At 42.8% G+C, this 20,890-nt stretch overlaps 1 protein-coding gene across 1 annotated transcript in view; it reads right to left on the bottom strand.

The window, feature by feature from the left end:
* LOC121280337 (interleukin-17 receptor C-like) overlaps positions 1 to 20,612 on the bottom strand; it is a 76,480-nt gene extending 55,868 nt beyond the window's left edge. Inside the window, exons 1-2 of the mRNA XM_041192224.1 lie at positions 19,896 to 20,612; positions 1,538 to 1,559 (exon numbers count right to left, since the gene is read on the bottom strand). Coding sequence (XP_041048158.1) covers positions 1,538 to 1,559; positions 19,896 to 20,000 — 127 coding nt within the window. The 5' untranslated portion in view covers positions 20,001 to 20,612. The remainder of the gene's footprint in view (positions 1 to 1,537; positions 1,560 to 19,895) is intronic.
* Between the last annotated feature and the right edge of the window lie 278 nt (positions 20,613 to 20,890).

Genomic DNA, 20,890 nt, shown 5'->3' on the forward strand with positions numbered 1-20,890 from the left:
TGAGGTGAATTTGGTGGCTGGGGGGCATTTAATCACAGGGGAGGGGGTAGAGTGCTGAGTGGGGACCCCACTGCCTTCCTGCCTCTCCCCCGATTAAATCTGGGACAGGAAGGCAATTAATGCCTACTTAAGGGCCTTATTCTGCCACCACTGGTATTCAACCAGCAGTGGGCAGGCCAGTTGCCTTGCAGGAAGCACGAAAAGTGGCCCCTTCCCTGCGGCCCCCATCCTGCCCTTAGTCAAGTATGGCTTGGTTTTCTCGGTGATCCTAAACCTCCCCCATGGTGCAGCTGGCAATGGACAGCTACTGGCCTCTGAAAGGCTGGCTGCTCTTCAGGGATGGGAATTTTGCCCCCCCAGGATTCTTAATCCCAGGAAAGGCTCGCCGCTGGCCGCTTAAGTTTCTGTTCAGCGCTTAATTCCTGCGAGCTTTCTCCAAAGAAGGGGACGGAGGTCTTCTCTCCAGCCAGCAAGCGAGACCTCCGTTGCCTCGATTAAATACCACCCTTGGTTTCTGAGACATTTGATGAGGTTTAGTTGGACAACACAGACAACTAATGAGGAATAGAAACAGCAAGTCCTGGAAATACTCAGCAGGTCTGGCAGCATTCATGGAGAGGAAAACTGAGTTAACATTTTGAGTCAACTATGTTAGTCAACTGCCAAACCTGCCATGGAAGCTGCGTTCATAATGTGGCCAAACAGGTTTGATTATCAGCCTGCAAATCTTTCCAATACACCTGATGGCAGGCAGTAAGAACGGAAGAGTTTCCTGGTCAGCCATACTACAGAGGGCAATGGGAAGCTTTGTCAAGCAGCATCATGGACCAATCCAATGGAAGTCCATGGTCGTCTTAGGGCATGGTACCTGAAAGAGGAGGAGGAGTCAGACCTGCTGAGCATTTCCAGCACTTTCTGTTTTTTTTATTTCAGATTTCCAGCATCCGCTTTCATTCAACTAATGAGTGAGTTCTGAGGAAAGCAGGCATGTAAGAGAAACTTTCGCTGATGATCACCTAGGGAGAACTGCAATTCCTTGGGTACGCACTTAGGAGAGAGAAACTAGAAGATGTGGTAGTGACAGGTAAAATTGAGGGTAGCAGAGCACAAGGGAGACAAAGGAGGGAATACAGCGACAGTTTAAGAAGCAGAACAGATACAAGACGTTGGCTGCTATCAAGGACCGTGAAATGTAGACGTAAAACATGACACCTGAAGAAAAAGTCACTTCTCCAGATTCTGCAGCCAAATGTGTTCCCATTGAAATGTGACCGTAGCCTATGTAAATTAGGGAAAGGGATTCCCATTGTTAAATTCAGCATGAATTGCCTGCTCGGGAGAGCCTGTGATGTGGGCTGATCCCATTTTTGCTATTGTTGGAAAATCAGAGCTTAAACATTTAACAATCATCAGAAATATTTTTCATCAAGTGTAACCTGAAAGGCCAACATGCATTTTGCAGATAGATCATTGGTATCTCAACGATGACAACAGGGGTGGTCTTACTATAAAATATTATTAAAAGTAGAATACTTACACTTGGCTTCACATGAGAAGGCCTGTAAAGAAAGGAGAGAAAAAAGTTTCAAAATTGAAATGATTAAAATCATAGCATTGTTTGATTTCATCTTCCATGTAGAGATTTGCCCCCAAGGAGCGAGTATCAGAAATTCCAGTGCATGGTGTATGTTTTTCCGACTTTAAGTGACCACAAAATGAAGCACAAAGTTTGAAAATTACTCCTTTTCAATACTGACACAGACTTATGGAAGATAATAACTTGTATTTATAATACTGCCTGAAGTATGGCCAACAGTCCAAGGCACCATCTTTTGAGGAAGCAGATTCTCAGCAGTAATAGGAAAGAGAACTAAAGCAAAACCGTAAAAATCAAGATAAAGACTTGCGCCTTTCACCACCCCAGGAGGTCCCAAAGCATTTAATACAATGAAGTACTTTTGAAGTGTATTTACTGTTGTAATGTAGGAAGGTGCTGCAGCAAAGTTGTGCAGAGCAAACTCCAAGGAACAGCATTGTGATAATGACCAGATAATCTCTTTCTGGGAGGTTGGTTGAGGGATAAGGATTGACCAGGACATTGGAGATAACTCTTTTGCTCTTCTTCAAAACAGTACCATGGGTCTTTTACCTGCAACTCAGAGAGCAGACTAGTCCTCAGTTTGGCATTTATCTAGATATCAAAAATACAAAACATATCTAGAATAAGTAGGTCAAAACATTACAGTAATTATTGCTGTGGTGACTGTTTCGCAGCTGGTTTTCGAAAAACTGCAGGAAGATTGTGAAAAGTTGGCCAGCAGGAAATTGAGCCACACACATTCTGATTGAGTTGGACGTCATTCTTCATATTTCAAGCAGTCTGTGCTCCCAAGCCTGCAACCAAAATCTGTTGAGTCACACAGTTCCTTTTCCCAAATCCAATGCAAGTACATTTTCATTTTGTCAATGTACTGAAGTCATTAATACTTCTATATCCACAGTGCTCCTTCTCTGTCCTCTAACTTTCCCCCTTTTATTAACTTTAATTTCAGTCACACGAGGCACTGTTCCCAGCTCCAGTTTGTAGTCACTGAACCTCAATCACCAAACTTCTAACTAATATTTTGCAAACAACCTTCTCAGTCCTCAGCCAAGATGCTCCAGGCATGAGTCATCACAGGCAATGTTTAGTCCCTAAGCCCTTACCCAGGTACTCCTCAATATCAAAATGTGCAGTCACCTTATTCCAGTATCTAGTATTTCTCAGTTTATAGTCAGCAGGTTTCACTTTGCAGGCACGAAGCTTGAGTCTGTAGTCATTGGGCTCATCATCAACCTCCTCCCACCCCACCCATACTTCTAAACAACAGTTCCATCTCCCGATCTGCATTCAGTGTGTCTGTGTGAAACCCAGTACATCAATACCAGTCTGGAGTCACTGCATGAATGTCACTTGGCTGTGTGTGTGCCAGTCCTTGATCAGGGATAGGCATCTGCACAAATCGACTTGACAAGAGAAGGGGAAGGAATTTGTTTCTCACCACTGCCCAACCCCCAAAATATTATCAGCTGGAACATAAACCAGACCAAAGTAATAGTCACACTCTCACCACTGATTTCAGTCAGGTACCTGGGAATTCTGAAAGGCATGTAGTAGTCCCAATGGAATGTCATTGCGATCACATGAGGGTTGTAAGATAGGACTGAAATTGTTGATAGTGAAACAATTTGCAATAAAAATATAATCTAAGTGCTAAGAAATGTTTAATTTTGAATTCTTATTTTTTACTTTTAGCTTAAAAGGCAAAATGTGCCATCTTCACCTTGCTGTTTATTCTAAGTGTTGGCAGGTCTCCATCATCAGGTTGTCGAAGATGATTTGGGATACATTCTAGCAGGATTAAATGTATTATCGATCTTAAGTTTTTTAAAAATTCATTCAGGGATTTGGGCTTCGTTGGCTGGGCCAGCCTTTATTGCTCATCCCTAATTGCTTTGAGGTGGTGGTGAGCTGCTTTCTTGAACTGCTGCAATCCATGTGGTGTTGCTACACCCACAGTGCTGTTAGGAAGGGAGTTCCAGGATTTTAACCCATTGACAGTGAAGGAACAGTGATATATTTTAAAGTCAGAATGGTGAGTTGCTTGGAGGGGAACTTCCAGGTGGTGGTGTTCCCATGTGTCTGCTGCCCTTGTCCTTCTAGATGGTGGTGGTCATGAGTTTGGAAAGTGCTGTCTAAGGAGCCTTGGTGAACTCCTGCAGTGCATCTTATAGATAGTATGCGCTGCTGTGCGTCGATAGTAGAGGGAGTGAATGTTTGTGGATGTGGCGCCAACCAAGCAAGCTGCTTTGTCTTGATGGTGTCAAGCTTCTTGGATATTGTTGGGGCTGCACTCATCCAGGCAAGTGGGGAGTACTCCATCATACTGCTGACTTGTGTCTTGCAGATGGTTGTACGAAAGGACTGAAATTGTTGACAGTATGCTTTACATATTTAAAGATTCTTATTGTTAGGACATTTAAAAATATAACCAGCATTGCTAAATATGCTAATTTGAAAAGTTAACATATTGGGATGAAAATCTCAAACTTTCTATTTGTTTTCTGCCAAGTTATCCCAATTTTACTGCAAATTTGTGACATTAGAGCAAGTGCGCACTTTGACTTTCAGTAGCAATCTGTGCAATTTTAATGGATATTCTGCATTATTTATCCATATAACCTTCCTTCCTTCGTGGTGATTCTTTTTCTCTCTTGCATCTTCAATTAGACAAAGGGGTGGAATTTTACACCGGCAGGATTTTATGGTTCTGCCGAAGTCAGTGGACTTTTGAACAGCTCACCACATTTTACAGCCCTACCCTCACCAGCAATGGGACCGTAAAATTCCACCCAAGGAAATCAGTTGAGTGTAATTTAAAACATATTATTTGCCACTGAAGTCAATAAATCAAGATGCTCGCAGCAAAATTAAATTGAACAATGGACTAAATCCATTGGTTAAAGAGTAAGTTTTTAAATTGTCCAATTCTGAGCAATGCACTTTTGGAAGGATGCACTCTAGAGATGGAGCAGAAAAGATTTAGGATAATGGCTCAAGGGATGAGAGGCTTCAGTTACACAGATAGATTGGAGAAGAGAAGTTTGAAAGGAGATCTGCTAGAGGTGTTCAAAATCATGAGGAATCTAGACAGAGCCTGTTCCCATTGGTGGAAGGATCGGGACAGAGGACTTAATTTAAGGTGAGTGGCAAAAGAACCAGAGGCGACATGATGAAAAATGTTTTTAGGCAGTGAATGAGTGGTTAGGATTTGGAATGCATTGCCTGACTGTGTGATGGAGGTAGATTCAAACATGACTTTCAAAATGGATTTGGATAACTATCTGAAGGGAAAAAAGATTGCAGGTTTAGGGGGAAGGTCCAGAGAGTGGGACTAGCTAAATTGCACTTGCAGAGAGCCAGCAGGTTGACAGGCCAAAGAGCCTCCTCTGTGCTGCAACCATTCTATGATTATCCTAATAATCAATAACACAAAGTTTAAGTGTTAAGAAATTGACTCCGTATATGAAAGGATTAAAAAATTAATTCAGATAAAATACAGCTAAAAGTCTTCTGTGAGAAATACACATTGGCCAGGATTGTTACCTTGTTGGGCGAGCATGGCGGGTGGGCCCAGGAGTGGTTGTGAAGCTGACTGTCACCCACGATCGGGCCCTGACATCGATTTCATGCTGTCTGGCCAATGAACGGCCAGCCAGCGTGAAAGGCATGCTCCAGCGCTCAGCACTGCCGGGGTGGGGGCTGGAGGTGGGCAAGCATGGAAGGTCACATGTCCACGAGTGAGTGCAGTTAAACTCCCCGAGGCACAGAGCTGCCTCAGGGAGTTGAAGATTTCAAAACACAAAAATAAAAAACTTAGCAATGTTTAAAACACATCCCCCCCCCAGGTGACTGTCACATGAGCAGGGACATGTAATGAATGAAAGTTAAAAATTTTATTTAATTTTTAATTGCTGTTAGAAACCCCATCCCGCCCATGGATGAGGTTTCCTAAAAAAATCCAACGGCCACTTGGCCTTTGCGAAAAATTTCAGTCAATTATTATTCTAATGGCCTTAATAGGCCTGTTAATTGTCAGTGGGTGCGCACGGGAGTCTTAAACCATAACACTGGAAGGGCAACAAAAAACCACCGTCAATTGCTACTTTAATGGCCTTAATAGGCCTCCTAATTATCAGCGGGCGCACTGCCAACTCTCATGCGCCCGCCAACCAAAATATCACCCACTCAGCGCAGATTTCTGCCCATTATTTTCACAGACACAGAGACAGACAAGAGGCCTTGAAAGCAGGCTTTCCAGACAGCCAACAAGGCTTAAACTGATAACATGACACTGTTTTCAGAAAAGCACATTCTTTTGATTGAAAAGAATTGCCCAGAACAAACGGGCTCTGGCAATAAAACACAAAATAACAGTCTTATTCTAAAAGCAACAGGTTTTCTTTAAAGTAGAAATGTAGGTAAACAAGTAGTCAAATCTGCAAATTCTGCAAGGTAGTCAGGTTTCCACAGTTAGAGGGTTAAGGTCTTATTAGATCTCCCCATAAACTGCAGTATTCAAAACAATATTATAATGTAATCCAAGATTTTAACTTAATGTGAGGGACTAAGATCTCACACTGTATACTTTTATAAAATATATATAGAAACGCTCAGCTCTAACTCTAAAACTTTAAAAACTGAACAAAGACCTTTAAAATGGTTGAAACTGTGTCTGTCTGTGACCCCTGAACAAAAGAAGCCATTTGGCAATTTTAGAAAAACTCACACCTCATCATCTCTGAGAAGCCACTAACGTACCCCTGTGGACTATACAGCCCAACTTCAAAGAGAGATATACAAAGGCCACCTGCATTTAATAACCCTGGCTGGCCAGAAGGAGATGGATCGTGTGCTAAGGCAAAGGCCCCGCAACCTTCCTTTCAATTCCTAATGGCTAAGACTCGTTGGAACCCAGGCGATGGATGCACATCCTTTGTCAAAGATCATGGAGAGGTGAGACTCATGTGACATGGGCTTCTGGCTTGTGGAACAAGTAATATTATCTTGCTGAACTTCATAACTCAGTCTGCTGTTTAACAGCTGACTAGCAGTCCACACTGAAGGAGCTCTGGCCCAGGTTGGACAGCTGGCTCCATCTATCCTGCTTCTGCTGGAAGTCTGTACCATCACCTACAAGGCTGATTCATCTCTGCATGCCTGTCTCATCGTGTGAAGTAAACGCCATCGGAGAAGTGAATTATCCTGCATTGGTTTTCAACCCACCGACCTCCATGAAGGAATACCTCACTGGACTTTGATTCTGGACTCTGTGGTCACTGTACTGTATATCTTTATTTTCTCTATCCCTCTCTATCTGAATATGAGGGGGACGTTGCAAGCCCTCTTTCATGTTTTGAGTAAGTGCAAATAAACTAACCCTTTGAGTTAATCTTATCTCGAGTCTGCTGTGGGGTTATTAATCAAAAATTGGATCACACCAAAACTGAGGGGTTGGGAAGTATGTCACCCGTTACAAAGAGGGAAACAAATAAAAACATCTTTCTGTTTACAGAGGGCTAGTGTTTACAGAGGAGAAATTAGTGTTGTGTAAATTAACTGTCTTCCTTTCCATAACACTTATATAGTAAATATTAAAAAGATTGTAGTCTCAGTTTGTAACCTCATGAACCACATAAATCTTCTAGAATTCTTAATTGTAGGATTCTTTAAATTTTCTGTGTTATCCTTAGAAATATAACTCTATGACTATGACTCTAACACATCTGTGTATATTTCTTCCCAAGATAATTTTGTTTAGTCTACAAATCCTGGAAGAAAGGGCACTTTCTCTTAGGACCAAATCCCTAGTTAGCATTGCTGATTAAGCTCTTACAATAAATTAGAATTTCTTTTAGTTGAGGTTTTAATCTAGCTATAACTTCATAAGGAAGATTTACCCTTGTCGGGGAGGGGTAAAGATCACAGAACTTGAACACAAGAAGATATTAAATTAACTTACATAATTCCTTCTTCACAAATGCTCTGCAACAGGGTTAATGTAATAAAAAGCAAATGTGTTGTATCTGGATACAGGCCTTTTTATTTGAATGATGGAAAAGTCTGGCCAACATTTCCCTTCAAGTTTCTTGTCTGCTGCCCTTATATCTGTTTTCTCCTTCCAGCTGCACGAATTAAAGTGTTGGCTGCCTTGATTACATCACATGTTCAGCAAACTGCAAGTTTTCCAATGTTCCCTGAAAATCCCTCAACAACATGAAAGGAATCGCCCCTGGGTTTCCAACCAGGAATACCTGGGGCAGCGTTTTTCAAATGCAGGAGAGTCGATGGCAAACGCATCCCCACCAATCACAGCCACCCCACAGCCATGTAACCTTCCATGGAGCATTAATTGGCCGGAGATGGGACTTCTGCCCCTCACTTGAGGGGAAGTCCTGCCTCAGAGAGCCCCCGGCAATCTGACTGGCCGATAACTCCGTAGTTCCAGCAGTGCCAATGACAGCAGTGGCCAGGTCACGGATTATAAGCAGTCCCCAGATTCTCAATCCCAGATCCAGGACCAGGTAAGCTCAAGGTGTCTGACAGTGGGGAACGGAGGGGGTGCCCGACGAGGGGATAGGAAAGGGGCTGGGTTCTAGATGGAGAGGCCAGGGAGGGAAGGAGTTCCCAGGGGGCAGGAAAGGTGGGTTTATGTCTGTCTGGTGGGTGTGGGTGGGGGGGGGGGGGGGGGGGGTCAGTGCCCAATGTAGAAAGGGAGCCTTTGTGAGAGACATTCCCCCTCCATCCCATTCGAGATCTGAGCAGGGTGGCCTACAGACCTTCTCTACCCTGCCCCGGACTCCTCCCGTCAGCCTCAAAATGGAGGTCGGGTGAGAAACAGCCCAATTATTAGCCACTTAAGAGCTTGGCATGGGGCAAGGGCAGAGGGCTTCCGTAGGCCTCACATGCCCCATGTAAAATTGCAGAGGTCAGGGGCAGTAGGAGGGTGACGAGAAGGCCACCAGGGAATTTTATGGGCACCCCCTGCAAGGCTGCCAGGGAGGGGACGGTAAAATCCTGGCCTGGTCCCACTGCCACATTAAGTGCTCCTTGAATTTGACTCACCAGAGCCTGGGAATTTGCTAAGCACCTGCTGTTTACCACTTCATCTTTGCCTCTATGAGGCTTAAAATTGAGTACGTGGTGTGCTGAGACAGAGGAGGTGGACAGTAAGTGAGTGATCACCGAATAGCTAAGAAACCTGTCATTCACGCTGGACAAGAAATGGAGAAATGCTGTTGTCAAATAGAAGTAAATGAAAGAGATTCTCAGAGAAACCAGGGAATTTCTGAAAGCATGGCAATAATCTAATGTGCAGAGGAAAGAAAAAGTGGTTGGGGTGTTAGTATAAAAAGTTTAAGGTGTAGGGTATTTGGTCCCAATGCCCTACTTTTAGAGAGATATTTTCAATTGGCAAAGTTCATATACAAATCTTAATATACTTATACTCCATTCATCGGTGGAATATTTTAAAACAGGCACTTGTTTATTTTAAATCCATCAGTACATACCTAAAGTAACATGCAGAGGAATGTCATAACAATTCTTGGGTGATGATTGCTGCTACATAACCTAAATTCATTAATATTAAAATTACCATCTCCACACTACTCAGTGGTTGAGCAGTGACTGTGGTTTCATGGAGAGTTCTGAAATTTGTACAGATGTTAATTTGGTGAAATGTTTAATCTTCAACTGTTATAATCTCTCAGCATACGCTTGTGGGGATAAGTTTATCCTGGTGTTCAAAGAGGTTAACTATAGATACAAATAGTTACCTCTGGCAAATGTAAGATGAGTGACAAGTGTGGTTAGAGTAGGAAGAAGAGGGCTCTTGGTTCAGAGTTATGTCAGGGAGAATGCAAAGTACCTCAGGGACCAGTGTTGCTCTAGTTTACATCAACAACTTGGATTCATAAGGTAAGTGCAAAGTGGTCAAACTTGCAGATGACAACAATCTAGGAGGCGCAGCTTGAGGAGCTTGCACAAGAACAACAAAATGTTGTTTGTCAGAATATGCAAGTGGGCAGGACAATGGCAGGTGAAATATAAAACAGCAAGTACAAAGTACTGCGCTGAAGAAAAGAAATGGGCATGCTAATTTTGTTACAATTCAGGCCTTTCCAGATTCTTTGACTAATGCCCAGAGCAATGTCTTTGTTCAGGCTTTCCGTGAGCTAATGCATAAACCCGTAAATTAATCTGAGATTACATGATGTATTTACATTTACCATATCTGGACCACATGCCCAAATTCCAAAATTACTTTGGAAAACAATTAGAACCAGTCTCACCAGAACATTACTAACAAACAAAAACAGGAAGTTTTTTTTCAGAAGAACCATGTTGGACTTGGTTAACTCTGTTTCTCTCTCCACGGATGCTGCCAGACCTGCTGAGTTTTTCCAGCACTTTCTGTTTTTATTTCAGGTTTCCAGCATCTGCAGTATTTTGCTTTTATTTTACTAACAAATAGGATTTTTTCACAGATTGGTACTATTTACAGTTCAATCAGCAACAGTGAATTGTTTAAGTCAGTCCAAATGAGACATTAGCTTTATACTAGTTGATATAAGCTTTAAGCAGGCAAATCTTCAGTTCAGTTCCTTTGACTTTCCTTTGAGATATTTCTCACAGAAGACAGACAAATAATTCTTAGAGTGGGGGTAGTGACCTGTGCTCTGCCAGATGTGGTCTAATTTAACATCACATAGTTGTTCCTTTGCATAGTAAAGAAAACCAAAGTCAGAACTGTAACTGCCTGGTAACTCTGTCATTCATTCATATGTTGAAAACCCTTTGAAATACAGACTCACCTTTGAGATGTTAGTCTGCAAAACAGATGGACTTTAGTCAAACTATGGACAATAAACTTCAGTGCACATAGCCAAAAGCATGATAGTGGACATCTATGGTACTTGACACATCCCATCTTCGATAGAGCTATCCTGCTATATTAAGTTGTTGATCAGTATCTCAGTGATGCACACTAATTGTTTCTAGTGATTGAGTGTTTTTGAAGCATAAATTGGTTAGTCATCAACTGCATTGATTGGCTTTTTTTTCTTATCTGCTTCATGCAGTGCCAAAAAAACACAGTCCCAATTGATGGAGTTGGAGGAGGCCATTTTGGGGATGGTGCCTTGCTCAGAAAAATCAACTTTGAAGCCAGAAAACACAATACAGTGAAAATGGTAGATAGAACTTGGTGCCGCCTTTTGCAAGCAGCAGGTGAATTATCAGAAAATTGCAGGTGTTTGGCCCATGATCTGACATTTATAGACAGAAAAGCAGAGGTAATGCACCTGCGATTTTCTGATAAGTTACACACTGCATGAGGCCACAGTGGTGGTCCAGGGTCTCATAAAGTTCCACCTCAAGTCTTTTCTGACTTAAAGCATTGACTGGCTAAGTGTTGGATGATAGCCCTCGCCTTTGGAGAATATTGTTAATACAATTATTGTGAAGCTGGCATTAATAGTATCTGCTGTGTGCTGCATGTGTAAACAACACATCAATTCTTCCAATTTCAGGATATAGGGTATTGTACCCAAAACATGCCACTCCTGTATCTTGGTTTTTAGCAGTTATATGCATCGTGTGGCTAAAGCTGCAGGCAGTGCCTGGCTAGAATTATGATGCCCTGTTTGAGCTTCAAGCAGTTTCACACAGAAGTTCCTATTGCTGCAAGTATTATCGAATAAAGAGCTTTCACAAACTTTGCCAAAAGCAACTCTGCTCCAAAGTCCAAACTATGTCTATTTTAGTCACACAGGAATTTCCTATCTCTGCCAATACGTTACACCAATGTTATTTTATATCACTCAGTCAAGTCCTTAATCATTTAGGCAGGCTAACTCTCAGCTGGATTCATTCCCCTCCCCCCACTCCAAATCCCTTGACTTTTTAATATAGATTTTCTTCCCCCTTTGGTGGTTCCCCAATCATCATTTTCATGTCTGCCTCCAAGTTTTCAGCACCTTCTACAACTGCTTGCAGCAGAATAATTACAGCTGGCCTGGTCTCCAAACATTCCCCTTGACTTTCATATGGTAAACTTCACCGATAGTCAAGAGCCACTGTTTGGGGTGGGTAGGGATGGGGGGTGTAATTTTGACTTTGGATTTTATTGAATGTCTGACACTTTTGTCCAAATCAGCTGCCTGTTACACATCTCCTCAAATTATTATTCGTTGACTATCCCCGCACCACCACCCCCCACCCCCCCCCCCAACCCCATACGTGTGAGGGGATTCTTTACACAAAAACTTTGTCTCCAAACTAGCCGACGCAATATGTTCATCCACTAGTTTAATATTTAATTCCAGGTACTAATTATGTTTGTATTGTTGAAGGTTGTACACCAACTTCAATGTCATGGGAACAATTCCTCTACAACATTATCCAAACAGCTCCACCCTACCTGTTTCTTTATTCTCCAAATCCGTGCGTGTGTCGTTCACCTTCAGGGATTACCATTACTAGGTACATTTTAAATTACCATTCAGCCATCGTACCTGTGCTCGTCAACTTAACTTGGCTCCCAGTTAAGCAACACTTCCATTCATCCTTGTTTTTAAATCCCTCCATGGCCTTGTCCCTCCTGTGCGGAGTTCTTCCATCCCTACCAACTCCATTACTCTATGTGCTTCTCTAACTCTGGCCTCTTGAGCATCCCCGATTTTAATTGTTCTGCAATTAGTGGCCATGCCATCAGCTGCCAAGGCCCTAAGCTCTGAAATCCTCTCCCTAAATCTCTCAACCTCTCTTTCCTCTTTTAACACAATCCTTGAAAACTAACTCTTTGAACAAGCTTTTGACCACCTGCCCTAAACTCTTTTTGCGGCTCAATGTCATATTTTGTTTTATAACGCTCCTATGAAGTGCCTCAGGATGTTTTATTATGATAAAGGCATCATACAAAATTCTTGCTGTTTTATACACCAGCTTTGATGGAAAAATAAAGATTATTGGGTTGTTGGGCTGTTTCAAAATGCAACCTTTATACCATTAATCTGGAGTATATGTAGTCATTTTAGTCATTTAGCTGCAGTATCAAAGATTCTTCCTCTTTTTCTTCAGTTCTCTGCCCGGAGACAGGTCTGACACACAGCGTCACAACCTCCACATTGAGAAGGGTAAGGAGGCAGGTCCCGAATCCAGTCCAACCTCACCAAGGGTCAAATCCCACGCTGTTGGCACCACTCTGATCCACACCAGTGCCCCCTCACCCCAAAGGAGTCAGAGCTGCTAATGGCAACATACACTTTCACATGCATGTTGTAGTCAGGAGCTATGGACAGTGATGGTAAGGCTCCAATTTTCTTTCCATCAGATGGCTGACCAGGAATTTCTCCCGCTCTTCCGGCCTGCCATTGGCACATGTTGAAAGGGTTTACAAGTTGATACTCAACCTGTTTGGCTGCATTATGAACGCATCTTCCTTGGCTATCAAGTCCTGGAGTAGGACTTGAACCTGGCGCTTTTGGCTAAGAGGCAGGGATGTTCCCCATCATGCCTCATCAGAGATGTTAAGCCTATGGAATCTGTAAGTGCAGTGTGTTCAACCGCTGTGAGTAGAATTTTGGGGCCCGGCAGTGGCCAGAGAATGGACCGCTGACCTCGAGCGGCCTCAGGCCGCAATTTAACACTGATTGGTCAATTAACAGCCAGCCAGTGTGAAAGGCGCCCTGAAAGGCTCAGCGCTGCCGGGGTGGGGGCAGGAGGAGGGCAAGTGCTGAAGTCTGTGCAGGCATGGGGGAGCGCGCAGTGAAAGCTCCCTGAAGGCAGAGAGCTGCCTCAGAGGGCTGAAGAATTAAAAACCAATCAATAAAAAACGTCCACACATCAGATTCACTCACATGAAAATATAGGTGTTGAAAATTCTGTCCAAACATTTTTATTTTTTGTAATTAATAGTGGAAAACTCATCCCGCCCTTCGATGTGGTTTCATCAAAAAGGCAAAGGCCGCCGGGCAGATTCACCTGTCTACCATCTGTAATGTTGGACGGGCAGCAAAAAATCACCATCGACTGATACTTTAATGGCCTCCTAACTGTCGGCAGGCATGCTGCCGGCTCTCGAGTCCCCCCACGCTGGCGGCAGGAGGGGGGTGCTGGCAGGGAGGGGAAGTGTAATTGGGAAGCCACACCCAAAATTACAATCATTTTTCCACCCATTTTGTTGGTATCGATGCATTCTTCAATTTCATCAGTATACACTTGAACAGACTTGACAGAAGCGAGGTTAACAATCTGAGGAAAGCGTGGAACTCGGACTACGTTTTTCTTTCGTGGGATGTGGGCATTACTGGCACAGCCAGCATTTGTAGCCCATCCCTAACTGCCCTTGAGAAGTTGGTGCCTTCTCCATACAGTTGCAATCTGTTTCTTTTTTATTCATTTGCAGGATATGGGTATCGCTGGCTAGGCCAGCATTTATTGCCCATCCCTAATTGCCCTTGAGAAGGTGGTGGTGAGCTACCTCCTTGAACCGCTGCAGTCCATGTGGTGTAGGTACACCCACAGTGCTGTTAGGAAGGGAGTTCCAGGATTTTGACCCATTGACAATGAAGGAACTGCAATATTTTACCAAGTCAGGATGGTGAGTGACTTGGAGGCGAACTTCCAAGTGGTGGTGTTCCCATATGTCTGTGGCCCTTGTCAGGTCAGGTTGGAGGAGAGTCAGGGGTGAGCAGGGGTGGTCAAGGGGGAGAATGGGTAGTCAATTGTATAGTTACCCAGGAGTTGGATTAAGATTTTTCTGTCTAACGTTTCTTGGGTAACTATCCAGGTAAGTACTTCGGAACCGTCTGAAATCTCTAACTCAGAGTTGGAGATGTTCTTGGAGGATCCCAGGGAGCAGGGGAATTGCCCTTAGGAAGTTCAAAACATCCCGGGCAATTCCCATGGAGTCAGTGCACTGGGACTTGAGGGGTCCAGTCTCCAATCATCCAGAGATTGGAAGATCTGGGCCATTATACCCTTATGTGGCTTGGTGTCATAGTTAGTTCTATAATGCTTCTGTGAAGCGCCTTGAGATATTTCATTACATTAAAGATGCTATAAAAATATAAGTTGTTGTTATTGTAGAATAGTAGGTGGCTGAGACTGTATAACAAAGCTGTAGTTAATGTCCCTAACCATAAAAAGTAAATTAAGCAGTTTATCACAGCACTCAGGTCTCATATGTTCATTACATCTTTGAATATCCTTCAAACAAGGTTACTTTTTGCTGAACTTAGAAACTTTGCAATGAATTCACACTTCCACTCAATCTATAACCAGCCTGTTCTCCCACTGTAGTGTACCTGAATATTTCAGATTGTGACAAAAAGCTATGTTCCAGAAATCTTTTAATAAGCTATTTTCTTGAGCAACCCTTCCTCCAACTATTCGCATCAGTGTAACCACGTTGGAACTGGTAACAAGGCAGTGTTGTCACAGGATGCTTGTTTGATGCAATAAGCTCTACCATTTCATTAAAGGAAGTATTGCAAAATTAGTTCCAAGATAGAATTCAGTTGGCTGAGTGGAAGATATTTCACAGAGAAGCAGTGTTAAGGACTTGTTTATACCCTGATCTGTGTTGCGTAAGATTTCTCAATATATTACCCGATAACTCTGCATACATTCCTGGATATATTGCATAATAAGTCTGATTCATGGAAATTTGACACCCTTGTATTTACTCATTAATCTCCTTGTAGATCAGTAGGCAGTATTCAGATAAAGCATTGTTAGTGGAAGGCAGGGCTGATAGATATCAGGTTGAGGTGAGGATCACTGGATCCACATAGAGGAGGGGAAAATGGGAAAAGGGCGAGATAATGGGAAAGAAGAGGGAGAGATTGGGAAGGGTTGAGAAGGTAAAGCAGAGAGAGGAAGTGAGGAAGAAGGGAAAGGCAGAGAAGTGAAGGAGGGGAATGAGAGGTGAGGAGGGGCAGAAGGGGTCAATGTTTCCTCTGAGTTTTTGAGCGTGCAGGTGATTTATTTAAATGTGTGGCCACTTTGAAACTTTTTGCATGGCTGCACATGCACTGTAACTTAAAGGGGCCGACATGGGCATGTGGGGACTTTCGGGTTGGTTAGGATAGAGGGAAAAGGAAAAGAGGGACAGAAAACTCTAAGGATGTATATCAGGGTGGGCATCCATCAATCCCAAATTTCCTTCTCCAATCACCCTTTCCTTCACCAATTTCCAATTTCCTTCTAAGTGGGCAGAAGGGTGTCCAGCTGCCTTGACTCAGGGTGGCATTGGTACTTTTAACATAGGTTTTCCTGGTTGTGTAACCTGGCGTCAAAGCTTTCAGTGCATTTTGAGTTCGAAAGTCATGATCCACTCAACATTTTTAATATATATACACACAAGCACAACAAACTGTGTTCCTAGGTCACATTCCCATGATCTCAATAGGACTGGAAAAATAGGCTGGAAATTTCTTCAAAGCTGCTACCATAACATAACAGTAACTTTGATGAAAGGTCAGCAGAGATGCCATTTATCCACATAAAGAGAGTTTGCACTACACTTCTGGAAATGAGGCGATGGGGTGGGAGGAAAGCTGAGGAAATGCCTAGTCATGGTGTCATGTCTTTGGGTTTTTTTTATGAGGCATTTTCATGAATTCAGTTTCAATCTTCTAAACAGTGGTAAACAATGATGAGACCGTGGATTTGCAGCAGAGAATTCTTATTCTGTATACTAGTCACTGGAATGTGACTGAGACTCAGACTCCAATATAACAGATAATTTTATTTAAATAAAACAGGTAAATGAATTGTACACAGTGTAAGGCACTGAATCAATTATTTTACTATCCTTGTCGATGTGCTATGAAGCATGCTGTACATTGGGACTGACCTAGATGGGGAGGCACAAACTTGAAAACGTTATGGTGATTTTTTCTGGGGTTTCTTCTCCCCACCTGCCAATGGATGTTAAAATGGATGCACAACCAACACCATCAATACATTTTTAACTTGTTTGCTACCACATTTGTCCACATGGATACAATGCCCACTCAAGTCATGAGTGGATAGAATACTTTCCACTTGCCTGAATGAGTGCAGCTCCAACTACACTAAAGAAGCAAAATAGCACCCAGAATAACTTTGCCTGCTTGACCACCACCTTAAACATTCACTCTCTCCATCACCGGCGCAGTGGCAGCAGCGTAAAGCATCTACAAGATGCACTGCAGCAACTCACCAAAGTTCCTTCGATAGCACCTTTCAAACCTACGTCCTCTAACACCTAGAAGAACAAGGGGAGCAGATTCATGGAAACACCACCACCTGCACCACTCACCATTTTGGCTTAGAAATATATTGCAGTTCCTTCTTTGTTGCTGGATCAAAATCCTGGAACTCCCTCCCTAACAGCACTGAGATTACACCTACACCACATGGACTGCAGCGGTTCAAGAAAGCAGTTTACCACCACTTTCTCCAAGCAATTTTCAGAATTGGCAATAAATACTAGCCTTGCCAGCAGTGTTCATATCCCAAGAATGAATAAAAATAAGCTTCAAAATAGTGTGTGCTGTGTGAAGTGATTTGGGATATGATAAAGGTACTATATATAAAAGCAACTTCTTTCATTAAGATTGAAATATTCTGTGACCCAATGCTAGTAGTGAGTGGTATCAGGCTACACTCCCACAATTTTCTAATAAATTGCCCCATATATTTGATGGTCCATCAGTGGTGCAAAGTTTGAAATATTTCATACTCTGTATGCAGGGAATAAATATTTCTAGCTTCTAGCTTTACTTGAACTTCTCAAATCTTAGGTTTACTTGCTCTGTGATTGAACTTGTGTTAAACATCCTACTTATAACCATGTCATGCATTATGAAAGCCCTCTGTCATGACTCACATCCAAGCTTCTTTCATCTGCTCACTCAGGTTGATGTAAAAGATCCCATGGTATAATTCAAAGAAGATCAGGTGTCTTCTCCCAGTGTCCTGGCCAATATTTTTCCCTCAATTACCATCATAAAACAAGTTGCCAGGTCATGGTTATATCCGGGACCATCTTCTGCCTCATGTTCTACATTGCAACTACACTGCAAAGGTACTGTATTGGCTCTAACATGCTTTGGGACATCCTGAGGTTGTGAGTGGTGTTATATAAATGCTAGTCTTTCTTTGTTCTTTTCTCCATTCAGAATAATTACTTATAAACAGAATTTGATATCTCACTATCAACTCCTTTGGATTTGTTCCATATTTAATGAAATGCTCTGACTTACTGAAGTGCAACACTGGAAATACACTGTATCTTATAGGATGTACCGTACTCCTGGCCACATTGCATATACATTGTATTATAAGGCAGCAAGTTATTAAGGGGAAAAGTTGACGTCATAAAAATCATCTCAATTGGGAGTGTGCTGTTGCCTTACAACATGCTCCAGCACATATTGTTGTTTATAATTTATGCAAATAAGAATTTTTCATCTTTTTGCATTTCTAATGTTTTCCCAGTTTTCATCACGAGGTACTATAGCAGACAATTACAAAGAGCAACTGCCTAGCATCAAAACACATTGAACAAATATTGCACCTTATGATTTGACAAGCAATGATGTTGAAGTTGTCTCATCATAATACATACATCCGACAAAGAATTTAACGACCAGATCATGATACCCTACTATATGTTAATTAATCTCCTGTGGAAATAGAACCATAGAAAAGTTACAGCACAGAAATAGGTCATTCAGCTCATTGTGTCTGAGCTGGCCGACAAAGAAAAATAGAAAGAAATTTTTAAAATACTCACATACAAAATTGAGAACAAGCACAGTATTCAAGTAGGGTTGGAGGAGAGAGTGAGAAAAAGGGGTAGGGAAGAACGAAGAGGCTGAAAGGAGGAAGAAGAGGAGGGGGTGGGGTGGGGAGAGGAAGGGATGGGTTGGGGTGTGCAGTGGAGGGAAAGGGACTGGGGAGTGGAGGGGATGAGGTGGGGAGAGGAGGGGATGGGTTGGGTGTGCCGTGGAGGGAAAGAGGGTGGGGAGTGGAGGGGATGAGGTGGGGAAGGGCAAGAAAATCGGGTAAGGGAGAAACTGGAAATCTCTCTCAATGAGGGTGTCCCTTAACCGCAGAAAGGGGCACATTTGCAGTGTGTCCTTCTTTGAGGTTTGAGTTTTCCTCTCTGCATAAAATCAGCTCCACTACACAACATATTGTCTATCACTGGGTCATAGTGATCCTCCATACAAAATGCAAAACACACTGTCAATGAAATATAACATTTCTGTATATCCTCATAATTAAAGGTATTCCACACAGTGTAGAGATTCAGAGGCTAACACACCTTGATAGTGTAACTGTGCATCACATCTTAAAATACCTGCAGGGCAATTATGATTTCTCACATATCACAATGACTAAATGTGAAGTAATCAACACTCAATTCCAGTTACTGCGCAGGTGGGAAACAAGTACCAACACAAAAATAACTATCATTTTTCTCAACCTCATTTCACTGCAATGTTACTTCCTGACCCTCCTAGATTATAGTCGTAGAGGTCTACAGCACAGAAAAAGGCCCTTCGGCCCATCAAGTCTGCACCAGTCAAACAAGTACCTAACTATTCTAATCCCATTTTCCAGCATTAGGCCATAGCCTTGTATGCCATGGCATCGCAAGTGCACATCCAAACACTTTTTAAATGCTATGAGGGTTTCTGCCTCTACCACCCTTTCAGGCAGTGAGTTCCCACCACCCTCTGGATGAAAAAATTCTTCCTCACATCCCCCTAAACCTCCTGCCCCTTACCTTATATATCCCTAAAAAAAACTTTGAAGTTCACATGATAAATGGGTTAAAAATTATTTTTGTAAAAATCAGTAAACTTATCCAATGTATGTTAGAAGTCACAACGTTTACAATACAGTCTACAGCACAAAAACGGGCCACTGGACAAAATGGTCTAGCCAGCCTCCTTCCTCTAACCCTATCAGCATATCCTACGAAAAGAGAGGGAGCCCATGTCCCAGAGAGACTGGGTTCCCCGCTGTCCCAGAGCAGCCGTGAGATTCCTTAGTGGGGCCCAATGAATTCAATCTGTGCAGACCGTTCAAAATTACACAGTTCATTCCATTAGTAGCTGGAACTGGCTGCCGGCACTGAAATGTCTGTGGAGAAATAATGAAACAGAAACATACTGGCAGCAACTAATGACTGTGTCTGGGGAGTGGTGGGATATTAACGTGGCAAAGAAAGGAGAGAGGGAGAAAAGGGCAAGAGATCAAGATAAGATCCCTGATAAGGGCTGAGTCTCACCTCATGGGGGCAACTGGCTTCAAGCAAAGGTCCATCGAACTTCTCCAAGCTGAAGACTCCGCTCAGCCACAGGATAAGGCAGAGGCTCGGCTGCATCGCGGGCATTACCCGGGACTGCCCGTTGCTTGAGGTGAAGGAGGGAGTCAGAAAGTCGGTTCGTTTTCGATTGGATCGCCCGGAATGCAGTTCCCATCTCACTAAGTGACTGTTCCCATGACGAAAGCAGTTTCCCACACAAACAAAATATCCAAAGATCAGGCCAAAAAAAACAATGAAAAGAAGAGGGTTTGCTTCTAGTTCTGCCCCTCAAGCTGTGTGTTCTCTCTCTCTCTGCAGTCAGGGTCCAATGAGTTCTAGCTGCTAGTCGAAGCTGCTGATCGCCTCTTTACTGTAACAGGTGCCAGTGCTTCCTCCTGGAGGCTAGAACCGATTCCACTGGGTCCTACAGCCCGACTGGGAATGGCACTGCCTGCTCCCCAGCTGAATCTCGCGTAAATGAGGAGCCAAAGGGCAACTCCAGAGTCCAAGTGCCTCGCTGTGACATTAAACTTAATCGGTCTATCCGCCGTTTTGTGCAGGGTTGTGTTACGAGAGAAAACTTGCATGGATAGCTCCTTTTTCACCTCCGCTGTAAGTCGTAAAAGACCTCACAGCCAATGAAGGACGGGAAGATGGTCCTACCCTCTATGATTCAGGTCCTCAACGAAGCTTTTAACTGATGAAATCTACATGCACTTCAGTGTCTGTAATGTAGTTATACTGGATTGGTTGTAATTTTAATATAACTTTAATTCAGTATTCCTTCTTTTAATATCCCGTTCACCTGCTAAATTCGTTTATCTATTTTTGTTACTACATGATTGTCACATGTTTTAACTTGATTACTTAGTCTACATACGATTTTTTTGATGTAAGTCGCATATCAATTCAGCCTTTGAGCTGAGACGTATTTCTTGAATAAAATACGAATCATGAGTTGTTTCTGAAGTGCTACA

The sequence above is a fragment of the Carcharodon carcharias genome, chromosome 7 (genome assembly GCF_017639515.1).
Source record: "Carcharodon carcharias isolate sCarCar2 chromosome 7, sCarCar2.pri, whole genome shotgun sequence".
NCBI lineage: Eukaryota > Metazoa > Chordata > Chondrichthyes > Lamniformes > Lamnidae > Carcharodon > Carcharodon carcharias.